The 25,146-nt window shown below is 38.1% G+C and overlaps 1 protein-coding gene across 1 annotated transcript in view; it reads left to right on the forward strand.

Annotated features, from left to right (window-relative positions):
- The first annotated feature begins 4,579 nt into the window (after positions 1-4,579).
- NBDY (negative regulator of P-body association) overlaps positions 4,580-25,146 on the forward strand; it is a 57,434-nt gene continuing 36,867 nt past the window's right edge. Inside the window, exons 1-2 of the mRNA XM_024988382.2 lie at positions 4,580-4,932; positions 6,785-6,921. Of these exons, the coding sequence (XP_024844150.1) occupies positions 4,697-4,903 (207 nt within the window). The 5' untranslated portion in view covers positions 4,580-4,696 and the 3' untranslated portion in view covers positions 4,904-4,932; positions 6,785-6,921. The remainder of the gene's footprint in view (positions 4,933-6,784; positions 6,922-25,146) is intronic.

Here is a 25,146-nt window from a genome sequence, read left to right on the forward strand (position 1 = left end):
AGCTCTTGAAATTATGAAAGGAATTCAGATCTATGCTACTCAAATTTGATACAATAGTCCTTCAACTTAATAGTGCCTTCTTCTGGTGCCATGTTTCACATGCAACTACTTGTTTAGTTGCCAGTGGTGTCTGATTCTTTGCCACCCTATGGACTGTAGCCCCTCCAGGCTCCTCTGTCCGTAGGATTCTCCAGACAAGAATATTGGAATGGGCTGCCATTTTCTTCTTCAGCAGCTACTTAATCAATGTTAATAAAGAGGGAGAGGGGCTGAACTTGGAAAAGATGTTTGAGAAAAACCATTTTGAAACCTAGAAGTAAAATGTTTTAGTTTTCTATTATAATATAACAAAAATAAACAAAAATCCAGTTGTGAGTATAATGGGGGTTGACAGGGCTGGGGAGAGAGGAAAATGGGAAGTTGTTTGCAGTAGTATTGCAGTGCTAGTTGCTCAGTCATGTCCAGGGATCAAACCCAGGTCTCCTGCACTGCAGGCAGATTCTTTACCATTAGAGTCACCAGGAAGATCCCAGAAAGTTATTTAATGGGCATAAAAAATTCTGGACTTTGGTTGTACAACACTGTGAATATACTTAGCATTACTGCACTGTACACTTAAAATGGTTAAGTTAGTAAATTTTAGGTTATACGCATTATAACACAATTTAAAATAAAAATAAATAAATCCATTTGAAGTATAAATAGTTCAGGTTGATGTCAGCAGCTCTAAATTGAGACTGTTTTCACTTCAAGTCAAATCTTTACCATAAAGCAAATCCATGTGGATTTGATACAATTTTTAATTTCAGTCATTTTACTAAAATAGGCACATGTTTCTCTTAATTTACTGAGAGACAACTTAATTTCCACTTTAACTCTTGAAGTCTTTAATCTTTCAAGATAAAAGATTGTGAAAATGGTATGGTTTCCCCAGTAGTCATGTATGGATGTGAGAGTTGGACTATAAAGCAAGCTGAGCACTGAAGAATTGATGCTTTTGAACCCTGGTGGAGAAAACTCTTGAGAGTCCCTTGGACAGCAAGGAGATCAAGCCAGTCAATCCTAAAGGAAATCAGTCCTGAATATTCATTGGAAGGACTGATGCTGAAGCTGAAACTCCAATACTTTGGCCACCTGTTGCGAAGAAGTGACTCTTTGGAAAAGACCCTGATGCTGGGAAAGATTGAAGGCAGAAGGAGAAGCGGACAATAGAGGATAAGGTGGTTTGATGGCATCACTGACTCGATGGACATGAGTTTGAGCAAGCTCGGGGAGTTGGGGATGGACAGGGAAGCCTGGCATGCTGCAGTCCATGGGATCACAGAGAGTCAGACACGACTGAGCAAGTCAACTGAACTACTTCATTTATTTTAGGAAATAGTAAAATAGAGATATATATATATATATATATATATATATGCATAGTGATATATATATGCATATGATATATATATATGCATATGATATATATATATGCATAGTGATATATATATATATATATATATATATATATGCATGCATGCTCAATCACTTCATTCATATTTGAATCTGTGTGACTCCATGGACTGTACTCTGCCAGGTTCCTCTGTCCATCGGACTCTCCAGGCAAGAATACTGGAGAACCTGTCTGCCAATGGAGGAGACCTAGGATACTCCAATTCAATCCCTGGGTCAGAAAGATCCCCTAGAGGAAGGCATGGTTACCTACTCCAGTATTCTTGCCTACAGAATCCCATGGACAGAGGAGCCTGGTAGGGTACAGTCCATGGGGTCACAAAGAGTTGGACATGACTGAAATATACACACACACTCTAGGGTTTGAATTGTACAACTAGGTAGAAGGTTTAACATTCACTGAAGTGAAGACTAGGAAAGGAGCAAGTTTGGAGGATTAGGGATAGACCAACTGTTCTAAAAAAGTATTATCCGACCACCACCCCCCTTCCTTGCCACTCTTCCACCCTGCCCAGGGTATATTTGAGAGTACCTGGAGACATTTTTGGCTATCAAACCAGGAGGCAGTTGGGGCAGGGTTGCGGGACATGCTACTGGCCCGGATTGGCATACTGCTAAACATCCTACAATGCACAGGACAGGGTCTCACCACGAAGAATGATCTGGCCTCAAATGTCAATAGTGCCAAGACCAAGAAACCTTGGGTTGGAATCCTCTCTTCTGAATTTGTCCATTATTTCTCAGCCTTTACAACAGGCTTCTCCTCTTCTGACCCTAATTACTCAATAGTCTGTCTTTAGCAGCCCACTTCTCTTTTCTCTACACTTTCTCTTTGGAATATCACCCATAACTTCAACTACCACATCTATGTTACTGACTCCCACAATTTTGTCTAGTCCCAACCGTTCTTCTAGCTCTACAGCATTGTTTCTTTTACATTTTTTCATTAACTTACTGCTACATCTCTTGTCTTTATAAGTAGCATCTGATAGAAAACCACAGGGTCATTTATTTCCCAAACTGAGTATCTAGTTTGTGCAAAGGGCAACACTAGTACTCAGAGTAAGGTAGTGATGGTGATGAGAGGTAATCATGGTAATTGCTTTAAATGCATTATCCTTGTAAAGCAATTATCCATCATTTAGAAAAAAAAATTAATGCATTATCCCTGATTCAGTTCAGTTCAGTTCAGTCACTCAGTCATGTCCGATTCTTTGCGACTTCAAGAACTGCAGCACGCCAGGCCTCCCTGTCAATCACTGACTCCCAGAGTCCACCCAAACCCATGTCCATCGAGTCGGTGATGCCATCCAACCATCTCATCTTCTGTTGTCCCTTTCTCCTGCCCTCAATCTTTCTCAGCATCAGGGTCTTTTCCAATGAGTCAACGCTTCACATAAGGTGGCCAAAGTATTGGAGTTTCAGCTTCAACATCAGTCCTTCCAATGAACATCCAGTACTGATCTCCTTTAGGATGGACTGGTTGGATCTCCTTGCAGTCCAAGGGACTCTCAAGAGTCTTCTCCAACACCACAGTTCAAAAGCATCAATTCTTCGGTGCTCAGCTTTCTTCACAGTCCAACTCTCACATCCATACATGACTACTGGAAAAACCATAGCCTTGACTAGACGGACCTTTGTTGGCAAAGTAATGTCTCTGCTTTTTAATATGCTATCTAGGTTGGCCATAACTTTCCTTCCAAGGAGTAAGCGTCTTTTAATTTCATGGCTGCAATCACCATCTGCAGTGATTTTGGAGCCCAGAAAAATCCCTGATTATGACAATAGTTTTACAAGGAAAAAATTGTCATCTCCTGGGAAGGAAAGGTGCAAGTGTTTAATTAACTACTTAAATATAAGAGTGTTTGTAAATAGCAGAGTATTTTAAAAGTCAGTTCTATTTTGACATTATGGATTGCATTCTCTCCATTAAAAAACACTGGGAACAGAGCTGGAAAAGTGTGTCCATAGTCACAGGGAGGTGGATATGAATGATGAAGGCCTAAGAAGTTCTGCCTGTCTGTTTAGTTGCATCTGACTCTTTGTGAACCCATGGACTGTAGACCCCAGGCTCCTCTGACCACGGGATTCTCCAGGCAAGAATACTGGAGAGGATAGCCAATCTCTTCTCCTGGAGATCTTCCCAACCCAGGGATCAAACCAGTGTCCCCTGCATTGCAGGCAGATTCTTTATCATATGCGCCACCAGGGAAGCCCTAAGACATTCTGCTGCTGCTGCTGCTAAGTCGCTTCAGTCGTGTCCGACTCTGTGCGACCCCATAGATGGCAGCCCAGCAGGCTCCCCCGTCCCTGGGATTCTCCAGGGAAGAACACTGGAGTGGGTTGCCATTTCCTTCTCCAATTCATGAAAATGAAAAGTGAAAGTGAAGTCCCTCAGTCGTGTCTGACCCTTATTCTAAGCCGCAGTGTACCTGCTTCGGTTACTTACCTACCATATATCACAGAATATAATACACCAGCCATAGTGGAATGAATCATTATTTTCCTTAACTGTAGAGAAGGAAAAAAATGACAATGAAAGTATGACATACTGTCAATTGTCAGAGATTTCGTAGATGTTGACATATTTTAAAAAAGATAAGCCTTCAGAGATTTGTAATTTGTTAAAATATGAAGAAAAAACGTGATCTTAGATTCTATGACATACGGTGAATTTGTTTTCCACATTCAATTTCCATGGTCGGTGCCTGTGTGCTATCTGCACTTCAGCCAAGTAAGACGTTTGTATATCGCTTTCTAAAGGGTCGTAGGTAGTTTTATGACTCTGTTGTGCTTCTACAACTAGAACGTAAAGCTCTTAGCTTTTCAATCACCTCTTTGTTCTCCACACAAACACTCCCGCCCCGACACGCAGCGCCTTTCCACAATCTATGCAGATGCTTCCATTTAAGAGTAAACCTGAATTTGTTCTAATCTTAGAATTGCATAGATAGTATAAGACTATCTACAGATTTAGTTACACTGGGGGCGGGGGAGACATTCTATTAAATAAACGCTTCTTTTTTTTTTAAGACCCATCCTCGCAGAAACGTTAAAATAGGGTGGGGTAGGGAGCGAGGGCGGAGGCAGAGAGGGGATATACGTCTCAGGATACAGGAAATACGGAAAAAGCGAAACCCAGAGGAAGCTCTGTGCCTGGAAGGGACCCGCCGCCATCTCAGGTCTCTTGGCCTCGCCAGGGCCCACTGGAGAGAGCTGACACCCAGGTCCTATAATCCTTATGGGGGACCAACCTTGTACCTCCGGGAGATCCACGCTCCCACCTGGAAACACGCGGGAAACGAAGCCTCCAAAAAAGCGCTGCCTCCTAGCTCCACGTTGGGATTATCCTGAAGGAACGGCTAACGGAGGTAACACCACTCTCCCTTCCACACCTCCTCCAGCATCACCGGGCCTGAAGTCGCATCCACCTCCTCCGGAGAAGTAGTACAATATACTTCTTCCACTCTAAACCAGGTCAGATTCTTTCTCATTTGGGACAACCAGGCTCTCTCAAACTTAATTATGCATTTCCGCAGATCTCCTTCTCCCTTTCCCTATTCTTTTCACGATTTCAAAATGTAAAAAAAAAAAAAAAATGTAGGCATTAAATAGCTCTTTCACAAAATATGTGGGGGTGAGTTTATAGATATTTAATAACGTTAAGTAATTATTTTTAAATATATATTTTCAGTAGACGTATCTGTTGATTTGCTTTAAAGTCAGTTGGGCCCAGGTGAGGGGTACAAATGTTAATGACTTGATAATTGTTAAAGCTGAGTGATATATACATGGGGATTCATTAAACTATTCTTGCTACTTTGGTGTATATTTGAAGCTTTTCCGTTCAAAAAATGCCTGATTCAAGATCAATAACATCATTGTATTTAAGGCCTAATTCCTATAGCCATAGCTTTGTGCTAACAGAGTATTTTAAAGCGAACCTTCAGAGTTGTATAACAGGAGAATTTAATGATTTAAAAAATATAGTATGGTAAATCAAACCCAAGTACCATAATATTTGCTTGCTCAAGGTATTCAGGAAGCTTGGGGGACGGACCTTGAGCCATCAAAGAGGAAGGGGTAACTTTGGGTGGGCCTTAAAGGATGAGTGACATCTGCCTTGTGGAAGGGGCGGGAATGCTTTACTGGCCTAGCTTTCCCAGAACAAAAGCCCCAAGCAGGTTTGTGCTAGGAAAAGCTTGTCTATAATTCTGAATGTATGAGAAAAACTAGGAGGTGAGATAGTGTTGCAGGGGTTGAATATTTATGGTAAGGAGTATGCAGTTTAATCCAGAAGCAGTGGAAACCATTGAAGATTTTCAAGGAAATGATATATTTTAGGAGTCCAGTTTTTCTATCAGGAAAACAATCAATTTAGATGAGCTTACAGAATGTAAAAACTAAGGTCTGACTCAAAACTCATAGATTCTTGTACTCCAAATAAGACATGGCATACTTTCTTCATTTACGCAATAAACCTTTAAGGAACTGTTGCAATGGACTAAGCATTATGCTGGGAACTGTAGGGGTTAGATAACTAAAGCACATAGGAAAGTGAAGTGAAGCCACCCAGTCGTGTCCGACTCTTTGCGACCCCATGGACTGTAGCCTACCAGTCTCCTCTGTCCAGGGGATTTTCCAGGCAAAAATACTGGAGTGAGTTGCCATTCCCTTCTTCAGGAGATCTCCCCGACCCAGGGGTTGAACCCGGGTCTCCCACACTGTAGGCAGACGCTTTACCATCTGAGCCACCAGGGAAGTCACGTAGGAGGGAAACAGATATTGAATGAATAGGTCAATGATTGATGGGATTACAGTGGCAATTTAAGGAAGTTCTGGACTTGGGGCTTGGTGGTAGTGCATAGTAAAAGAATGAGCTCTTTTGTGCTTGAAAGCTTCACTCTCAGTCATTCCTTACTGCCTGATTTCCCTCAACTTTACCTCTCTGTTCAAAGGGGTAGAGTTGGGGTAAAAGGGAACCATAGGAATAGGAGTGCTTAAACAGAAAACAAAGGCGGTTGTATAGGGCAAAAAATGCAAGAAATATATAATTTCCTCCAGTGATTCAAATCATTGAAATTATAATAACAAACATTTACTGAACATCTTATATGCCAGACACTGTTCTACAAAACTTCCCAGCGCCTATGCTCTTAATTGCTGTGCAATAGATCCCTTCTAATTCTGTCTGTATAACTTTTTCAGGAATACATAACTGAAATAGCTGAAACGGGGGTATGGTAGAACATAAGAACTTGAGGAGGTCATGGGAAAGAGAGGAACAGTAAAAGAAGAAATGATTTAACCTTATTTTATTATTTTTCAGTCTATGAGGGATTGCAGTATGACTCCATTTCCTTGGTGTATTCATAAAATAGTTCACTCAGTGAAGACAATGAAGATTACTGACATTGCCACCCTGCTTTTTCTGATGTCCTGCACCAGGAAGTTGTGATTTTTAAGGTAATCTCTTTACTAAAAACTTATTAAAGAAGGAAGAGGAATAAGAGTTGATTATAACACATTAAAATAGTTAGCCAAACAAAGGGCTAGCACCAATGATAAATTGAAACCATTTTCTGCATTATATGAAACCATATATACCATATAATAATAATGCTATCTATAAGCTGTCTTGTTATATTCACTCCTAATTACCTTATAGTTTCTGGTATCGTGGTGAAATGAATCTTTTAAACCACATTTTCAGATTATTGTTGGTAAATGGGAATGTGATTGATATTGTAACATACTGATTTTATATGCTGTGAACTTTCTGATTTATATTTGTTCTAATATTTGTAGATTCTTTGTATTGTCTGTTAATTAAGTATATTGTAAATGATGGAAATTTCTTCCTTTCCAATATTTATTTTTTAATTAGTCTTACTGTGTTAGCTAGGATCTTTGGTATAATGAAATATAGTAGCAGTGATAGAGGATTCTTTTGCTCCTGAATTTACAAGGGAATTTTCATAAATGTTTCACCATTTTTAGTATTTTCTTTGTCAGGTTATGTAAGTTCCTTTATATTCTTCGTTTGCTAAGAGCTTTTATTATGGATGAGTATGGAGCTTCTCCAAATACTGATCACATGGAGTTTTTTCCTCCATTAACATGACACTGAGACCATGTGATAAATTACAGTATTCAATTTTCTAATATATTTCTTGCTTCTGGTTTCATCAGGCCTTACCACTGAACATTGTCTCTTATTTTAATAATTTTTCCTTTTATTTTCTTTTTGTTTGCTCTTTTTCTAATTTATTTGGACCATTAGCTCAGTAATTTTAAATCTTCTTTCCTAAAATAATTTATAACCATAAGTTTTCTACTATGTACTACTTTAGAAGAATTTCATAGGTTTTTATATGGAGTATTTTTATTATTATTCAATTATTATTTTATAATTGCTCTTAAGATTTATTTTTTGACTCATGAGTTATTCGGGTATTTTAAATTTACAAACATGGATTTTTTTTTAGAAATCATACTGTGAAATCATTAATCCAATTACAGTTAAACATTTTATTTTCTATTTTAAAATATTTAATGTTTTTTATTCTTGTAACAAAAAGCAAAATTATACACTGGCTCCTCATCTCAATAGATTTCAGCAATATAAAACTTTCATTAAATACATAAGAAAACTGTGCTTATGCTGTTCAATGATGGAGTTATTGCTGATATTTATACTTGTGGTTTTAAATCTTTTATTTTGATCTAATTCTACACCTAAAGAAAAATCGTGAGAATATTACAAAGAACTCCCATACACTCTTTATCCAGGTTCACCAATTACCATTTTGCCATGTTGGCTTTATAATTCTCTATTTCTGTTTCTTCCTCTCATTCCCCTTTTCTCTTTCCCTTTACTGTTGTCTACCTCTCCCGCCCCTTAGCCTGTCTTCTACCTCCTCCTCTTCCTGTTTCCTTCTCTCTCTTTGAGCTGTTTAAGAGTAACTTGAAGACTCCAAGTGCTTTTACTTGTAAATACTTCAGTGTATATTTTCTCAGAATAATACCTTTTTCTTATATAACCTCAGTTGCTGCTGCTGCTGCTAAGTCACTTCAGTCGTGTCCGACTCTGTGCGACCCCATAGATGGCAGCCCACCAGGCTCCCCCGTTCCTGGGATTGTCCAGGCAAGAATACTGGAGTGGGTTGCCATTTCCTCCTCCAATGCATGAAAGTGAAAAGAGAAAGTGAAGTCGCTCAGTTGTGTATGACTTGTATCGACCCCATGGACTGCAGCCTATCAGGCTCCTCTGTCCATGGGATTTTCCAGGCAAGAGTACTGGAGTGGGGTGCCATTGCCTTCTCCCACATAACCTCAGTACCTGTTTCAAAATAGAAGTTGGACCTTCTTCCAATTTTTGTTTCATAAGCCTTTATTGTCAAGATTATCCACTCATATTCATTGAAAAAGGGATGACTTTGGGAGAACATATATTTTAAATGGACAATGTAAGCTCTATTACAGTTCTTTTTCTCCTAGCTTTATTGAAATATATTTGACATATAACAGTGTAAGTTTAAAGTGTACAGTACAGTGTGATGATTTGCTAAATGTATATATTACAAAATGATTACCCACAATAATATTAGGTAAGACATCAGTCATATAATTAATATTTTTTTGTGTGATGAGAACTTGTAAGATCTACTGTCCTAGCAACTTTTAAGTATACAATACAGAATTGTTAACTATACTCACTATACTATAGTATTAACTATACTATCACTGTAGTTATGTAACTATATATTGATAGTGTAACTATAGTGTTATAGTATAATGTACATCATGCTGTAGATTAGTGCCTCAGAATTTATTCCTGTTACAACTGAAAGTTTATATCCTTTGACCACCTTTATACATTTCTCCTACCTTCCCTTCCCTGGAAACCACCAATTTACTTTCTGTTTCTATGAGTTCAGTTTTTTTTTAGATTCCATGTATAATTAAGAGCATTCAGTATTTATCTTTTTCTGTCTGACTTAACCTCACTTAGCCTGATATCCTCAAGGTTTATCCACTGTGTCATAAGTCCCTTCTTTTTATAGCTGAGTAGTTCCAGTGTAATGTGTGTGTGTGTATCACATTTTCTTTGTCCATTAATCTGTCAGTGACACTTAGATTGTTTCCACATCTTGCTTATTATAAAGAATGATGCAGTAAAATTGGGATTGCAAGTATCTTGTGATTGTGATTTCATTTCCTCAGAAGTGGAATTGCTGGATTATATGCTAGTTCTATTTTTAATTCTTTGAAGAACCTCCATACTGCTTTCCATAGTAGATATTTCACTTCACATTCCCATCAAGGAATATGCAAGGGTTCACTTCTCTCTATATCATCACAGGCATTTTTTATCTCCTGTCTTTGTTAATAGCCATTCTAAAAAGTGTGAGGTATCTCATTGTGGCTTTGATTTCCTTTTCCTTGATGATTAATGATGTTTAGTACCTTTTCATGTACCTGTTGGCAATCTGTATGTCTTTGGGAAAATATCTATTTAGGTCTTTTGCACCTTTTTGAATTAGATTATTTGTTTTTCTGATTTTGAGTTGTATGAGTCCCTTATATATTTTGGATATTAATTTTTTATCAGATATGTGTTTTAAAATGTTTTTTTCCCATTCCAAATATTGTTTTTTCATATTGATCATTTCTTTTGCTGTGCAGAAGCTTTTTTGTTTGATGTAGTACCATTTGTTTATTTTTTGCTTTTGTTGCTTATGTTTTGGGTGTAATATCCATAAAAACATTGCAAAGACAAATGTCAAGAAGCTTTTTCCCTGTTTGCTTCTAGGAATTTTAAGTCTTTAATCTATTTTGAATTAATCTTTGCCAGTGGTGTAAGATTGGGCTCCAGTTTTATTCTTTTTCATGTGAATATTCAGTTTTCTCAGCATTATTTATGAAATAGACTATCTTTTCTCCATTAAGTACTCTTGAATCCCTTGTCAAACATTAGTTGACTGTATATACAATGTTTTATTCTGGGCTCTCAATTCTGTTCCAAGGTCTATGTGTCTGTTTTTACGTCAGCACCATGCTCTTTTGATTAGTATAGCTTTGTAGTATATCATAAATTAGTGTTCCAATATTATTATCTAGACCATATTGCACTTTGACCAGTTTGTTCCAATAATGTGTTTTATAGCTATTTTGGGCTTCCCTGGTGGCTCAGATGGTAAAGCATCTGCCTGCAATGCGGGAGACTCGGGTTCGATTCCTGGGTTGGGAAGATCCCCTGGAGAAGGAAATAGCAATTAATTCCAGCAATCTTGCCTGGAAAGTCCCATGGACGGAGGAGCCTGATAGGCTACAGTACATGGGGTCACAAAGAATTGGACACGACTGAGTGATTCCACTTTCCACTTTATAGCTATTTTCTTTTCTTGATCAAAGTTTCAATCGAGGATGATGTGCTGCATTTAGTTTCCATGTTTCTTCAGTTTTCTTTAACCTGGAACAGTTCAACCTTTCTTTGTCTCTGATGACAATGACAGTTTAAAGATTTCTGGACAATTGTAGACAGTTGTTTTATAGGTTGTTCCTAAACTTAAATCTGTGTGCCCATTCCTCATTATTGTATTTAGATTATGGAATTTGGCAGGAATGTCAGAGAAGTAATGTATTATTCTCAGGGCAGCATATAAGTGGCACATAATGCTGATTTGACCCCTTAGAAGAAATGTTAACCTCGATTACTTGGTTAAGATGATGTTTACTAGATTAATCCACTCTAAGTTTCCATTTTCTGCTTTATACTTAATAAATTTGCTTGGGGTACTTTGAAACTGTGTAGGTATCCTATTTCTCCTCAAACTAAAATCCGCTGGCTTTAATATCCATTGATAATTCTTGACTGAATCAGTTATTACCCTGTTGCTGCTGCTGCTAAGTCACTTCAGTCGTGTCCGACTCTGTGCGACCCCATAGATGACAGCCCACCTGGCTCCTCTGTCCCTGGGATTCTCCAGGCAAGAATACTGGAGTGGGTTGCCATTTCCTTCTCTAGTGCATGAAAGTGAAAAGTGAAAGTGAAGTCGCTCAGTCGTGTCCAACTCTTTGTGACCCAATGGACTGCAGCCTACCAGGGTCCTCTGCCCGTGGGATTTTCCAAGCAAGAGTATTGGAGTGGGTTGCCATTGCCTTCTCTGAGTTATTACCCTAATGGCTGCAAAATGGTCATTTTCTTTCTTTCTGGCTGCACTGGGTCTTTGTTGCTTTTGAATGAGCTTTCTCTAGTTGCCATGAGCGGTGGCTACTCTTCATTGCAGCGCCTGGGCTTCTCACTGCCATGGCTTCTCTTGTTGCAGAGCATAGGCTCTAGGCTCACGGGCTTCAGTAGTTGTGGCACACAGGCTCAGTAGTTGTAGCTCTTGGGCCCTAGAGCTCATGGGCTTCAGTAGTTGAAGCACATGGGCTCAGTAGTTGAAGCTTGTGGGCTTTAGAGCGTGGGCTCAGTGGTTGTGCTGCACGGGCTTACTTGCTTTGCGGCATGTGGAATCTTCCTGGGCTAGGAATCTAACCTGTGTCCCCTGCATTGGCAGGTGGATTCTTACCCACTGGGGCATCGGGGAGATCCTGAAATGATCATTTTCAAATGTCATCTTTTCACTACATTTATTACTTTGTATTCTGCTTCAAGGAAGAGGTTTTTTCCTCCTCCTTTTATTTATTTATTTGCTTATTTTGGTTTTGACACATAGATTTTTATTTTATTTCATGAGTATGCTATTGCTATCATTATTTATTTTAATGCTCAAATTGTCCCAGTGGCAACCTATTCAAGCTGGATTCTCTGTCCATTTGACATATTCCCATGATTTTTTGATACATTCTTGACTTCAGCCATTTCCTTACTTTTTTAACCTTTATGCTTGTTTTGTATTCCCTGCTTCATTGCTAATTTCTCTATGCATCTCTGGTACATTTTGTGGGAGACGGTATTTGGAAACCAAGATGTGGGTACATGGATATATTTTGAAAAAAACTTTAAACATTTTAAAGATTACTTTCCAGTTACAGTTATTACAAAATATTGGCTATATTTGCCATGTTGTATGATACATCCTTGAGCCAATCTTATACCCAATAATTTGTACCTCCCCCTTCTCCCTATTGGTAACCACTAGTTTGTTCTCTATATTTGTGAGTCTATTCTTTTTTTTGTTACGTCTGTGTGCTAAGTCACTCAGTCACTCAGTTGTTCCAGCTCTTTGCAAACCTATGGACTGTAGCCCACCAAGTTCCACTGTCCATGGGATTTTCCAGGCAAGAATACTGGAGAGGGTTGCCATGCCCTCCTCCAGAGGATCTTCCTGACCTAGGGATTGAACCTGCTTCTCCTGCATTGGCAGGTGGATTCTTTGCTACTAGTGCCACTTGAGAAGCCCCTTTTTTGTTATATTCACTAGTTTTTTTTTTTTTTTTTTATTCTACATATAAGCGATACCATACAGTATTTGTTTTTCTCTGTCTGACTTATTTCACTTAGCATAATACCCTCAATGTCCATTCGTGTTGCAGTAGATGGCAAAATTTTAGTCTTTTTTATGGCCGAGAAGTAGTCCATTGTGGGCTTCCCTGGTGGCTGAGTAAAGAATCTGCCTGCCAATGCAGGAGATATTGGTTTGATCCCTGGCTTGTGAAGATCCCCTGAAGAAGGAAATGGCAACCCACTCCAGTATTCTTGCCTGGGAAATCTGGACAGAGAAGCTTGGTGGGCTACAGTCCATGGGGTTGCAAAAGAGTGGAACAGGACTTAGAGTCTAAACAACAGCAACAATGGTAGTTCTATTTTTAGTTTTTTGAGAAACTTTCAGACTGTTTTCCACAGTGTCTGTGCCAATTTCTGTTCCCACCAACAGTGTACAAGGGTCCCTTTTCTTCACATTTTCTCCAACATTTTTTATTTTTTGTTTCTTTTTGATAATAGCCCTTCTGGCAGGTATGAGGTGATATCTTATTGTGGTTTTGATTTCCATTTCCCTGATGGTTAGCAATGCTGAACATGTTTTCCTGTGCCTGTTGGCCATCTGCATTTCCTCTTTGGAAAAATGTCTGTCTTACTCTTCCTATTTTTTAGTTGGGCTGTTTTTATGATGTTAAATTGTATAAGCTGTTTATATATGTTGGATATTAATCCCTTATTGGTCATATCATTTGCAAATATTTTCTCCTATTCAGTAGCTTGTCTTTTCATTTTATTGATGGTATCCTTGGCTGTTCAAAAACTTTTAAATTTGATTAGGTCCTATTTGTTCATGTTTGCTTTTGTTTCCTTTAAGAGACAGATTTAAAAAAAAAAATGTTGCACAATTTATGTCAGAGTGTTTTGCCTGAGTCTTTCTCTAGGAGTTTTGTAGTATCCAGTCTTATATTTAGGTCTTTAATCCATTTTGAGTTTATTTTTGTATATGGTATTAGAGGATGTTGTGATTTGATTCTTTTACATGTAGCTGTCCAGATTTCCCAGCACCATTTATTGAAGAGACTGTCTTTTCTCCACTGTGTATTCTTGCCTCCTTTGTCATTGATTAATGACTGTGACTGTGTGGGTTTGTTTTGGGGTTTTCTGTCTTGTTCCATTCATCTATACATATGTTTTTGTGTTACACATAGTTTTGATTACTGTAGCTTTGTAATGTAATCTGAAGTCAAGAAGCATGTTCTTCTCTGTTCTTCTTTCTCAGGATCATTTTGGCTATTTGGGACCTTTTGTGTTTCCATACAGATTTTAAGGTTTTTTTGTTCTAGTTTTGTGGAAAATGCCATTGATATTTTGACAGGGAAATGCATTGAATCTGTAGACTGCCTTGGGTAGTATAATCATTTTAATAATACTTATTTTTTCAATCCAAGAGCATAGTATATCTTTCCATCTATTTGTCTTCAGTTTCATCAGTGTCATAGTTTTCAGAGTACAGGTCTTTCACCTCCATAGGTGGGTTTATTCTAGGTATTTTATTCTTTTTGATGCAATAGTGAATGTGATTGTTTCCTTAATTTCTGATAGTTCATTATTAGTGTATAGAAATGCAACAGATTTCTATATATTTATTTTGTATCCTGCAACTTTACTGACAATTGATGAGCTCTAGTAGTTTACTGGTGGCATCTTCAGGATTTTCTACATATAGTATCATGTTATCTGCAAACAGGGATAGCTTTATTTCTTCCTTTAGAGCACATGGATATTTTTTAGCTTAGCATTTTGTTACTCTTTTCCATTTAATTGCACTTAATACAGACAACATGGTTTACATGATACTGATTATTTAGTATATGTTGAGATATGCTTCATGTTTTAAAGAGCAAGATCAATTTGTGATGCACGTGTGCTTGAAAATATTTTGTATATTCCAATTGTTTCATATAGTATTCTGTAAATGTCTGTTAAACTTATTGATTGTATTGTGTGTCTTCTATATCACTATTAATTCTGTTTATTACATCTATCAATTATTGAAACCAATTTAAAATCTTCCACTGTAGTTGTATAAATTCTTGTAGTTTGTATATATTCAAGGATTTATTATTATGTGCATACAAATCTAAAACAGATATACCTTTTTATCATTTTTAGTGACTCACTTGAATTTAAAGTCTATTTTGTCTGATAGACTTCTTTTTGGGTGATATTTCTTTTTTCCATTCTTTTACTTAATTCTTTTTTTTCCCTTTCTTTTATTTTTCAGCAAATGTTCTGCCAAAAAATTGAATACACTGGTTTATTTCTGAATTTACCGTCAGGATTTATAATTAGAATTAAGGATAAGCTTTATAGCTTCAAACATTGTTTTCTTCACAATTTTTAAAAAATTTTATAAAATTCCAACTCTTCAGGAATGCCAAAAGACATCATTCATGTAGATACATCATTTGTTTTTCTACATATGTTTTTCTTTCTCTTTTTGTGTGTGTGTATATATATATACACACACACACATACATACACATACACACAATATACACTTTTTTGCTAAACCATTTGGAAGTAACTTGCAGATATCATGACACTTAAGCCTTAAACACATCAAAGAGTATCTCTTAATAACAAGGCATAGCATTCAGAAAAATTCAACTTTGATACAATTATATAGTATACCATTGATGTCAAAGTTCCCCAACTGTCATAACAATGTCCTTTATATCTTTTTATTTGTTTTGATCCAGGATCCAGTCAAAAATCATGCACTGTATTTAGCTGTCACGCCCCTTTAGTCTTTTAAAATCTAGAATAGCACCTTCTCATTCTTTTCTTTCTGGAGAAGGAAATGGCAACCCACTCCAGTATTCTTGCCTGGACAAGCCCATGGACAGAGGAGCTTGGTGGGCTACAGTCCATGGGGTTTCAAAGAGTCAGACACAACTGAACGACTAAGACAGACAATTTTTTTTCTTTATATTTTTCATACCATTGGCAGTTTTGACAAGTCCAGGCAGTTGTCCTGCATTCATCCCACAATATGAATGTGTCTGCTTTACCAAGATTAATTTGAACATTTTTAGTAAGAAGACTACATAGGTGATGCTGTGTCCTTGCTATTGCATCACATCAGGAGACACAAAATGCCATTTGGTCCCATTCATTATTGATGATGCTAAGTTAGTTGATTTTGTTCAAACCACACACCCTACTTTCCTTAAGCAACCATAAACTATCTTCTACACCAGTATTCTATAGATTAGTAAACATAAATACCAATGATTTCTAAAAACATGTGCTTTCTCAAAGAGAATATCTCAGGGTGGCATCAAACTCTGTTTAGTAATTGATAACTCAGTATCTTATTTTATTTGGGAATGACCTAGCTATTCAATAAACTGCCATCGCTTAATTTAGAACAACTCTAAATATCAAATAAATTTTCAAATACCTAGAGATTATATTTGAAAAAAAATTTTATTGGAGTACAGTTGATTTAAAATATTGTATTAGTTATTGGAGTTGGTGATGGACAGGGTGGCCTGGCGTGCTACAGTTCATGGGGTCGCAAAGAGTCGGACATGACTGAGCGACTGAACTGAACTGATTAGTTTATGTATACCAAGGTGAATGAGTTACATATATCCTCTCTTTTATAGATTTTTTTCCATTTAGATCATTACAGAATACCCTGTGCTATACAGTACATGTTTGCTGGTTATTTGTTTTATATATGGAGAAGGCAATGACACCCCACTCCAGTACTCTTGCTTGGAAAATCCCATGGACGGAGAAGTCTGGTAGACTGCAGTCCATGGGGTCGCTAAGAGTCAGACACGACTGAGCGACTTCCCTTTCACTTTTCACTTTCATGCACTGGAGAAGGAAATGGCAATCCACTCCAGTGTTCTTGCCTGGAGAATCTCAGGGATGGGGGAGCCTGGTGGGCTGCCGTCTATGGGGTCGCACAGAGTCGGACACGACTGAAGTGACTTAGTAGTAGTAGTAGTATATCAAATGATTCATAAAGCACAGATATTAATAGAGTTTCCTGAGGAACCTCAAACACCAAGAAACATGAAGAAATCTAACAAATATTTTATCCCTGTTATGAGCCTAAAAATAAAACTGTCCCAGTTTTAAATGGGTATGCATAAAAATTCTAAAATGGTGATGATTAGGGAATACCAGACCACCTTACTTGCCTCCTGAGAAACCTGTATGTGTGTATGTGTTGATCCCAATCTCCCAATTTAACCCTCCCCCCATAGATTACACAAATAAGCAATATCCTATGATATCTTTCTATGTCTGACTTACTCTAGGTTCATCCATGTTGCTACAGATTACATATTTACAAAACAGAAATAGAGTCTCATGTGTAGAAAACACACAGTTTGTTGTGATCCACATAGTCAAAGGCTTTAGCATAGTCAATAAAGAAGAAGCAGATATTTTTCAGGAACTCTCTTGCTTTTTCCATGAGTGAGTATTATTCCATTGTACATATGTACCACATCTTTATCCATTCCACTGTTAATGGACATTTAGGTTGCTTCCACATCTTGGCTATTGTAAATAGTGCTACAGTGAACACTGGATAGCATGTATCATTTTGAATTATGGTTTTCTCTAGATATATGTCTAGAAGTAGGATAACTGGATCATATGATAGTTCTGTTTTTAGTTTTGTAAGGAAATTTCATACTGATATCCATACTGGCAGTACCTATTTACATTCCCACCAACAGTGTAGGAGAGTTCCATTTTTTCCACACCCTTGAAACCGTGCACCTCAGACTGGGACTTGAACCCATGTGCTGGGACTTGAACCTGCCCAACAAATTCTGTTAAGGCAGCCGAATTGAGGAAAAGCATCAGATAAGATCAGCCTCTTACCTAACTACCCAGCACAGACCACACAGTCTCCTACAATGGAGCAGCCTTGGTATCTGGATGAACTGAAGTTCAGGGTCTTTTTTTTCTCAGTGCAGAACAAATTCAGCAAGAGGCAAAGTGATAGGCATGAAGTAGGTTTATTAATACAGAAGGTTTGGGAGAGATGCAAGCTGACAGATGAGCATCCTCTGTCCTGAGGATTGTGTGGGCTGCAATTTTATAATCAAAGGAAAGTGGGGAAGAGAAAGACTGCCTTTGAGTAGACCTGAGAATAATATCACTAGCTTCTCTGTTGTAACAGGCAGAAGAGTGTCTGACCCTGTGAGATCAAACAGTTCACTAACTCAGTCATGTCTGAGTCTGTAACTATGTGGACTGCAGCACACCATTCTTCCCTGTCCATCACCAAATCTTGGAGCTTGCTCAAACTCATGTCCATCAAGTTAATGATGCCATCCAACCATCTCATCCTCTGTCATCCCCTTCTCCTGCATTCAGTTTTTCACAACAGCAGGGTCTTTCCTAATGGGTTAGTTCTTCACATCAGGTGGCCAAAGTATTGGAGGTTCAGCTTTAGCATCAGTCCTTGCAATGAATATTCAGGACTGATTTCCTTTAGGACTGACTGGTTGGATCTCCTTGCAGTCGAAGGGACTCCCAAGACTCTTCTCCAAAACCAAAGCATCAATTCTTCAGCGCTTAGCTTTCTTTATGGTCCAAATCTCACATCCATACATGACTACTGGAAGAACCATAGCTTTGACTATACAGACCTTTGTTGGTAAAGTAATGTATCTGTTTTTTACTATGCTGCCTAGGTTTGTCATAGCTTTTCAACCAGGGAGCAAGCGTCTTTAAATTTCATGGATGCAGTCACCATCTGCAGTGATTTTGGAGCACAAGAAAATAAATTTTGTCACTGTTTTCATTGTTTACCCATCTATTTGCCATGAAGTAATGGCACTGGATGGCATTATCTTAGTTTTTTGAATGTTGAATTTTATGCCAGCTTTTTCACTCTCCTCTTTCACCTTCATCAAGAGGCTCTTAAGTTCCTCTTCACTTTCTGCCATAAGGGTAGTGTCATCTGCATATCTGAGGTAATTGCTATTTCTCCTGGTAATCTTGATTCCAGCTTGTGCTTCATCCAGTCTAGCATTTCTTATGATGTACTCTGCATATAAATTAAATCAGCAAGGTGACAATAATTCATAGCCTTGACATATTCCTTTCTCAATTTGGAACCAGTCTGTTGTTCCATATCCAGTTCTAACTGTTGCTTCTTGACCCACATACAGGTTTCTCAGGAGGCAAGTAAGGTGGTCTGGTATTCCCATCTTTTGAAGAATTTTCCACAGTTTGTTGTGATCCACATAGTCAAAGGCTTTAGCATAGTCAATAAAGAAGAAGTAGACGTTTTTCAGAAACTCTGTTGTTTTTTCGATGATTCAGTGGGTGTTGGCAATTTGATCTCTGGTTTCTCTGCATTTTCCAAATCCAGCTTGAACATCTAGAAGTTCTTGGTTCACATACTGTTAAAGGCTAGCTTGGGGAATTTTGAGCACTACTTTACTAGCATGCATGGTGAGTGGGATTGTGCAGTAGTTTGAACATTCTTTGGCATTGCCTTTCTTTGGGATTTGAATGAAAGCTGACCTTTTCCACTCCTGTGGCCACTGCTGAGTTTTTAATATCTCCTAGTATGTTGAGTGCAGCACTTTAACAGCATCATCTTTTAGGATTTGAAATAGCTCAGCTGGAATTCCATAACCTCCACTAGCTTTGTTCATAGTGATGCTTCCTGAGGCTCACTTGACTTCACAATCCAGGATGTCTGGCTCTAGGTGAGTGATCACGCCATCGTGGTTATCTGGGTCATGACGATCTATTTTGTGTACTTCTTCTGTGTATTCTTGCCACCTCTTCTTAATATCTTCTGCTTCTGTTAGGTCCATATCATTTCTGTTCTTTATTGTACCCATCTTTGCATGAAATGTTCCCTTGGTATCTCTAATTTTCCTGAAGAGAACTCTTGTCTTTCCCATTCTATTCTTTTCCTCTATTTCTTTGCACTGATAACTTAGGAAGACTTTCTTATCTCTTCTTGCTATTCTTTGCAACTCTGCATTCAGATGGATATATCAAACTAGGATTATCTTAATGCTGATTCAAATCAGAAGAAGGAGGTCAACATTTTTCTGTCACCTAATGGACTGGGGCATATTTCATAATTTTATTTATGGTTTTATACATAACAAAGCCTGCTTCATTCCATGACATTCCAATAGCTTTCCTGATCCATCATTAACTTACAGTGGTCTTCCAAAGTTTCCTAGGTTTCCCTCTCTATCTATAATCCCCTACTGGGACCTGTATAACTATCTGGTTCTTGTTACTGAGTCCACACTCATTGTGCTCACTGCACAACAGGCCAGTGAATCCTAGAGATGAGGTGTTGAGGCCAGGATTATGACTTTATTTGGAAAGCCAGCTGACCAAGAAGATGGCAGACTAATGTCTCAAATTAAGCATCTTTTTGGGGTCTGGATGCCAGCTTCATTTATAGAGTCAGAAAGAGAAAGAGAGAGAAAAGCAATGAGGAACTAAAGTCAAAAGGCAGAATAGAGAAGGAGAGGCAGTGAGAAGTGAAGTAAAAAGGGTCTTCAGTCTTGCAAAACATCTCCAAGAGCAGCCTCTGGAAAAAATGTGTTCAGTTCAGTTCACTTGCTCAGTTGTGTCCCACTCTTTGTGACCACATGGCCTGCAACATGCCAGGTTTTCCTGTCCATCACCAACTCCCAGAGCTTGCTCAGACTCCTGTCCATCAAATCGGTGATGCCATCCAACCATCTCATCCTCTGTTATCCCCTTCTCCTGCCTTCAATCTTTCCCAGCATGAGGGTCTTTGTCAATGAGTCAGTTCTTCGTATCAGGTGGTCAAAGTTTTGGAGTTCCAGCTTCAGTATCAGGATGTGTTAACGGTCGGCAGGGTCTGATTATCTCTCTATGAGCTGAACAAAGGCACATTAATTTACATTCAGGCAGTGGTACACTCAATATGCTAGCAAATTTTCAAAATTCACCATTGGCCACAGGACTTGAAAAGGTCAGTTTTAATTCCAATCCTAAAGAAAGACAATGTGAAAGAATGTTCAAACTACCATACAATTGCACTCATTTCATATGGTAGCAAGATGGTGCTCAAAATCCTTCAAACTATTCTTTGATAGTATGTGAACCAAGAAATTCCAGATGTACTAGCTGAATTCAGAAAGAGCAGAGAAACTAGAGATCAAATTGCCACCATCCACTGGATTATAGAAAAAGCAAGGGAATTCCAGAAAAACATCTACTTCATTGACTATGCTAAAGCCTTTGACTGTGTGGATCACAACAAACTGTGGAAAGTTCTTAAAGAAATGGAAATACCAGACCACCTTACCTGTCCCTTGAGAAACCTGTATGTGGATCCAGAAGCAGCAGTTAGAACAAGGCATGGAACAGTGGACTGCTTCAAAATTGAGAAAGAAGTACATTGAGGCTATATATCGTTACCCTGTTCATTTAACTTATATGCAGATTTTGTCATGTGAAATGCTGGGCTGGATTAATCACAAGCTGGAATCAAGTTTGCTGGGAGAAATATCAACATCAGATATGGAGATGATACCACTCTAATGGCAGAAAGTGAAGAGAAACTAAAGAGCCTCTTGAAGGTGAATGAGGAGAGTGAAAATGCTGGCTTGAAACTCAACATTCAAAAAAACAAAGTTCATGGCATCTGATCCCATGACTTCATGGCAAATAGATGAGGGGAAAGTGCACACAGTGAGATTTTATTTTCTTGGGTTCTGAAACCATTGTGGACAGGGACTGCAGCCAAAAAATTAAAAGACACTTAACTTCTTGGAAGAAAAGCTGTGACAAACCTAGACAGCATATTAAAAAGCAGAGATATTACTATGCCATCAAAGGTCCATATAGTCGTAGCTATGCTTTTTCCAGTAATCATGTATGGATGTGAGAGTTGGACCATAAAGAAGGCTGTGTGCTGAAGAATTGATGTATTCTAATTGTGGTTCTAAAGGAGACTCTTGAGAGTCCCTTGGACTGCAAGGAGATCAAACCAGTCAATCCTAAAGGAAATCAGTCCTGAATATTCATTGGAAGGACTGTTGCTGAACAAGTTCCAGTACTTTGGCCATCTGATGGGAAGAGCCAACTCATTGGAAAAGACCCTGATGTTGGGAAAGATAAAGCACATGAGGAAAAAGGGGCCACAGAGAATGAGATGGTTGGATGGCATCACCCTCTCAGTGGACCTAAATTTGAGCAAACTCTGGGAGATAGTGAAGGACAGGGAAGCCTGCCATGCTGCAGTCCATGGAGTCACAAAGAGTCAAACATGAGTTAGCGACTGAACAACAACAGTTATGTATGATCGTAATAACAAAAGCAAGTCAAAGAAATATTTCCATTATGGAGTCAGAATTGGATTCTTTGCAACAATTCTGCACTTTAAAAGCCCATTCCACAATCTTGTGGAAAAAAGGGGTGACAACCATTTTGCTTCATCAGATGGATCTTTCTGAGAATGTCTGCCATTAGTGCCAATGTTTCACATGTTAAGATTTGTCTTCCTTTTGTTCCTCTTCAGTAAATGTCTACTTTATACTTGTCGACTTTAGAAATACTGATCTTCAAATCCAGGAGGCAGCATTTCAAATTAAAGGTATGTAGTACTTTTCTAAATATAGGAAGATGCAAGAGTCAGGGATCATTAAAATTATTTCCTTTATATGTACCTCAGCTATCTGGGGGCTTCCTTGGTGGCTCAATCTGTAAGGAATCCGCCTGCAATGCAGGAGACCTGGGTTTGATCCCTGGGTTTGGAAGATCCCCTGGAGAAGGGAATGGATACCCACTCTAGTATTCTTGCCTGGAGAATTCCACAGACAGAGGAGCCTAGCAGGCTGCAGTCCATGGGGTCACAAAGAGTTGGACAGACTGAAGGACTAAGGACAGCACAGCACAACTGCCTGGGGGTCTGTAATCCTGTATTCTCAAAGTTTCCTCAGAGTTCACCATAGGAAGAGGCAGCAGTGTGATGACTGCTAGATGGCAGGTATTCTCCTTCCTCGGGTTTCACTGGCTCATGTTGAAGGGCTGCAATTCCCGATTCAATTCCTCAGGTCTTCCCTTCTTGGTCATGAATTTGACCAATGTTTGGAAGACATTTCATGATCAACTTTTGTCCCACAGCACTGGGAGACTTATCCTAGTTCAGGCAAAATGCTTGATATGCCCCTCCAGGTGTTACGTTTTGGACTAGGCCCCATCAATAATTAAAAATTGGATTTTGTCTAACTATAATCCAGGAGACATTTTCCACTGTTGCTTCTTTCCATACCTAGAATCACACTATTACAGTCATTTTATTTTATATATGTGATTTTCTCAAAATATTTAGCCACACAAATATTTTTGGAGGTCTGATTATACATTGGTTACTACAAGAGACAACAGTCTTATAAATTAGAGAGGACATAAGTAGTGCAGCTAGTAACATTGACAATGACATAGTGCAGCACAAAGCACTATTTGAAAACAAAAAAATTAAACAATGATTTGTATAACTAGTTGTAATCCAGTTGTAGTAATTGAGTGACCAAAGGAGCTATAACTGATTTAATGACCTATTTGCAGTTCCATTGTACTGGCCATGTACATTTATGCTTGGCTTAATCTTTTGAGACAAGCATATGTTACTGGCAGGATCAACCAGGTAGAGAGAAAAAGAATAAATGTTCCAATTCTCACAAAAGGCAAAATCTACCAAATTACTACAAGTCATAATTAAATGAAGAAGAACATTTTTCTTACACCTAGAAAACACAAACCGATAGTCCTTTTAGATAGAAACCATAAAAATTACAACCATATTTACCCATTTACTCATTCTTGTGTAACTTTTTGTTAAGGGCTTTATGAAGTCATCAGGTGTTCTAGTAGAATTCTTCAATTTTCAGTTCAGCATTGTGTGTGGAAAGTTAGACACTTATATTTCTCCAAAAGTCCTTTTTAATTGTTAAGAGGAGGCATTTTTGCAATGGCATTAGAGTGAAACCGTACCTGTCATCAAAAAGACTTAAGAAAGCACATTTAAATCTAATTACAATGCAATTGATAAAGCAACCCAGTTGCTGCTGTGACATATGACAGTTTCAGAAAATAACTAGAATTATGACTGATAATATTCCACCTGGACATATCAGACTCTTAGGAACTCTATATAATCTCTAGAATATTTGTACTATTTATCATATAATGCAACTTAAAATTTATTACTCACTTGACAATACTCTATTAACATACCAAGTGAACCTAATTAGTTTAATATCTCCCTTTGGGGTGCCTCAGGGGCTCTTTGAAGCACCCCAAAGTTAGCTAGAGGTCAAAGGAACTTTATTATATAATTTAATTTGTGAAGCCCTATCAAAGGAACACCAAAAATTTTTTTAAATACATCAGGACCATAGGTCACTGTGAAACTTAGCCAAAGTGACTATACAAAATTTCAAAGGCAAATACATTCTTTAAAAGGTAAACTTAAATATCAAACGCAGTTTAGCATGTTAAGAAAACTTGTCTGTTTTAACAGAGAAAAAAGCCAAATTTACATTTTGCACCTGCTTATTTTAAGTTTCATTTACTCAGTTAAACTTGTTTGAAACTTTGTCAGTCCTGATTGATCATGTACATAACCCTTTTTGGGGTCCATTTTCCATAAACCTCTCATTACTTTATTTGTTTTAACAAATTTTACCTTTTAAGTTGTAGAATATCTGGAGAGATCCTAAAACATGTATTTATAAAAGTTCACTTAAAGCTCATATCTCATTTGTATTTTCTTAAAATTTATCTAAAAAGCTGTTGTTTCATTTACACTTCTTTATCTAAATGTTTGTTTACATTGAATTGGGTCACCACCCAGTTGTGGGTGCCTCACTTAGCTTCCTGATGTATTACAAAGAGCATGTACTGCGGCTCAAGGTCTAGTGGAAACAGACTAGTCTACCATGTTGGACCTGTTTGCTTATAATCAGCCTTGTAATGTCCTAGGGTTATGTCACTCTTTCAAAGGTTGTTCCCTGCCCTCTTCCCTCCTGTTTCATTTCCCCTCTCAGAGATTTTACTCCCATATTCTTATGGAAAGCAGAGAGGGGATGGTCTTATTTTCTGTAACTGCTTCAAGTCTGAGTAGTGGCATGGACTGCTGGTCAGGGAATAAAAGTCTTTGGATACCTGATATAGGGGCCTCAGGGGCAGGACAGCTTCTTGCTTTA

Source organism: Bos taurus, chromosome X, assembly GCF_002263795.3.
Source record: "Bos taurus isolate L1 Dominette 01449 registration number 42190680 breed Hereford chromosome X, ARS-UCD2.0, whole genome shotgun sequence".
NCBI lineage: Eukaryota > Metazoa > Chordata > Mammalia > Artiodactyla > Bovidae > Bos > Bos taurus.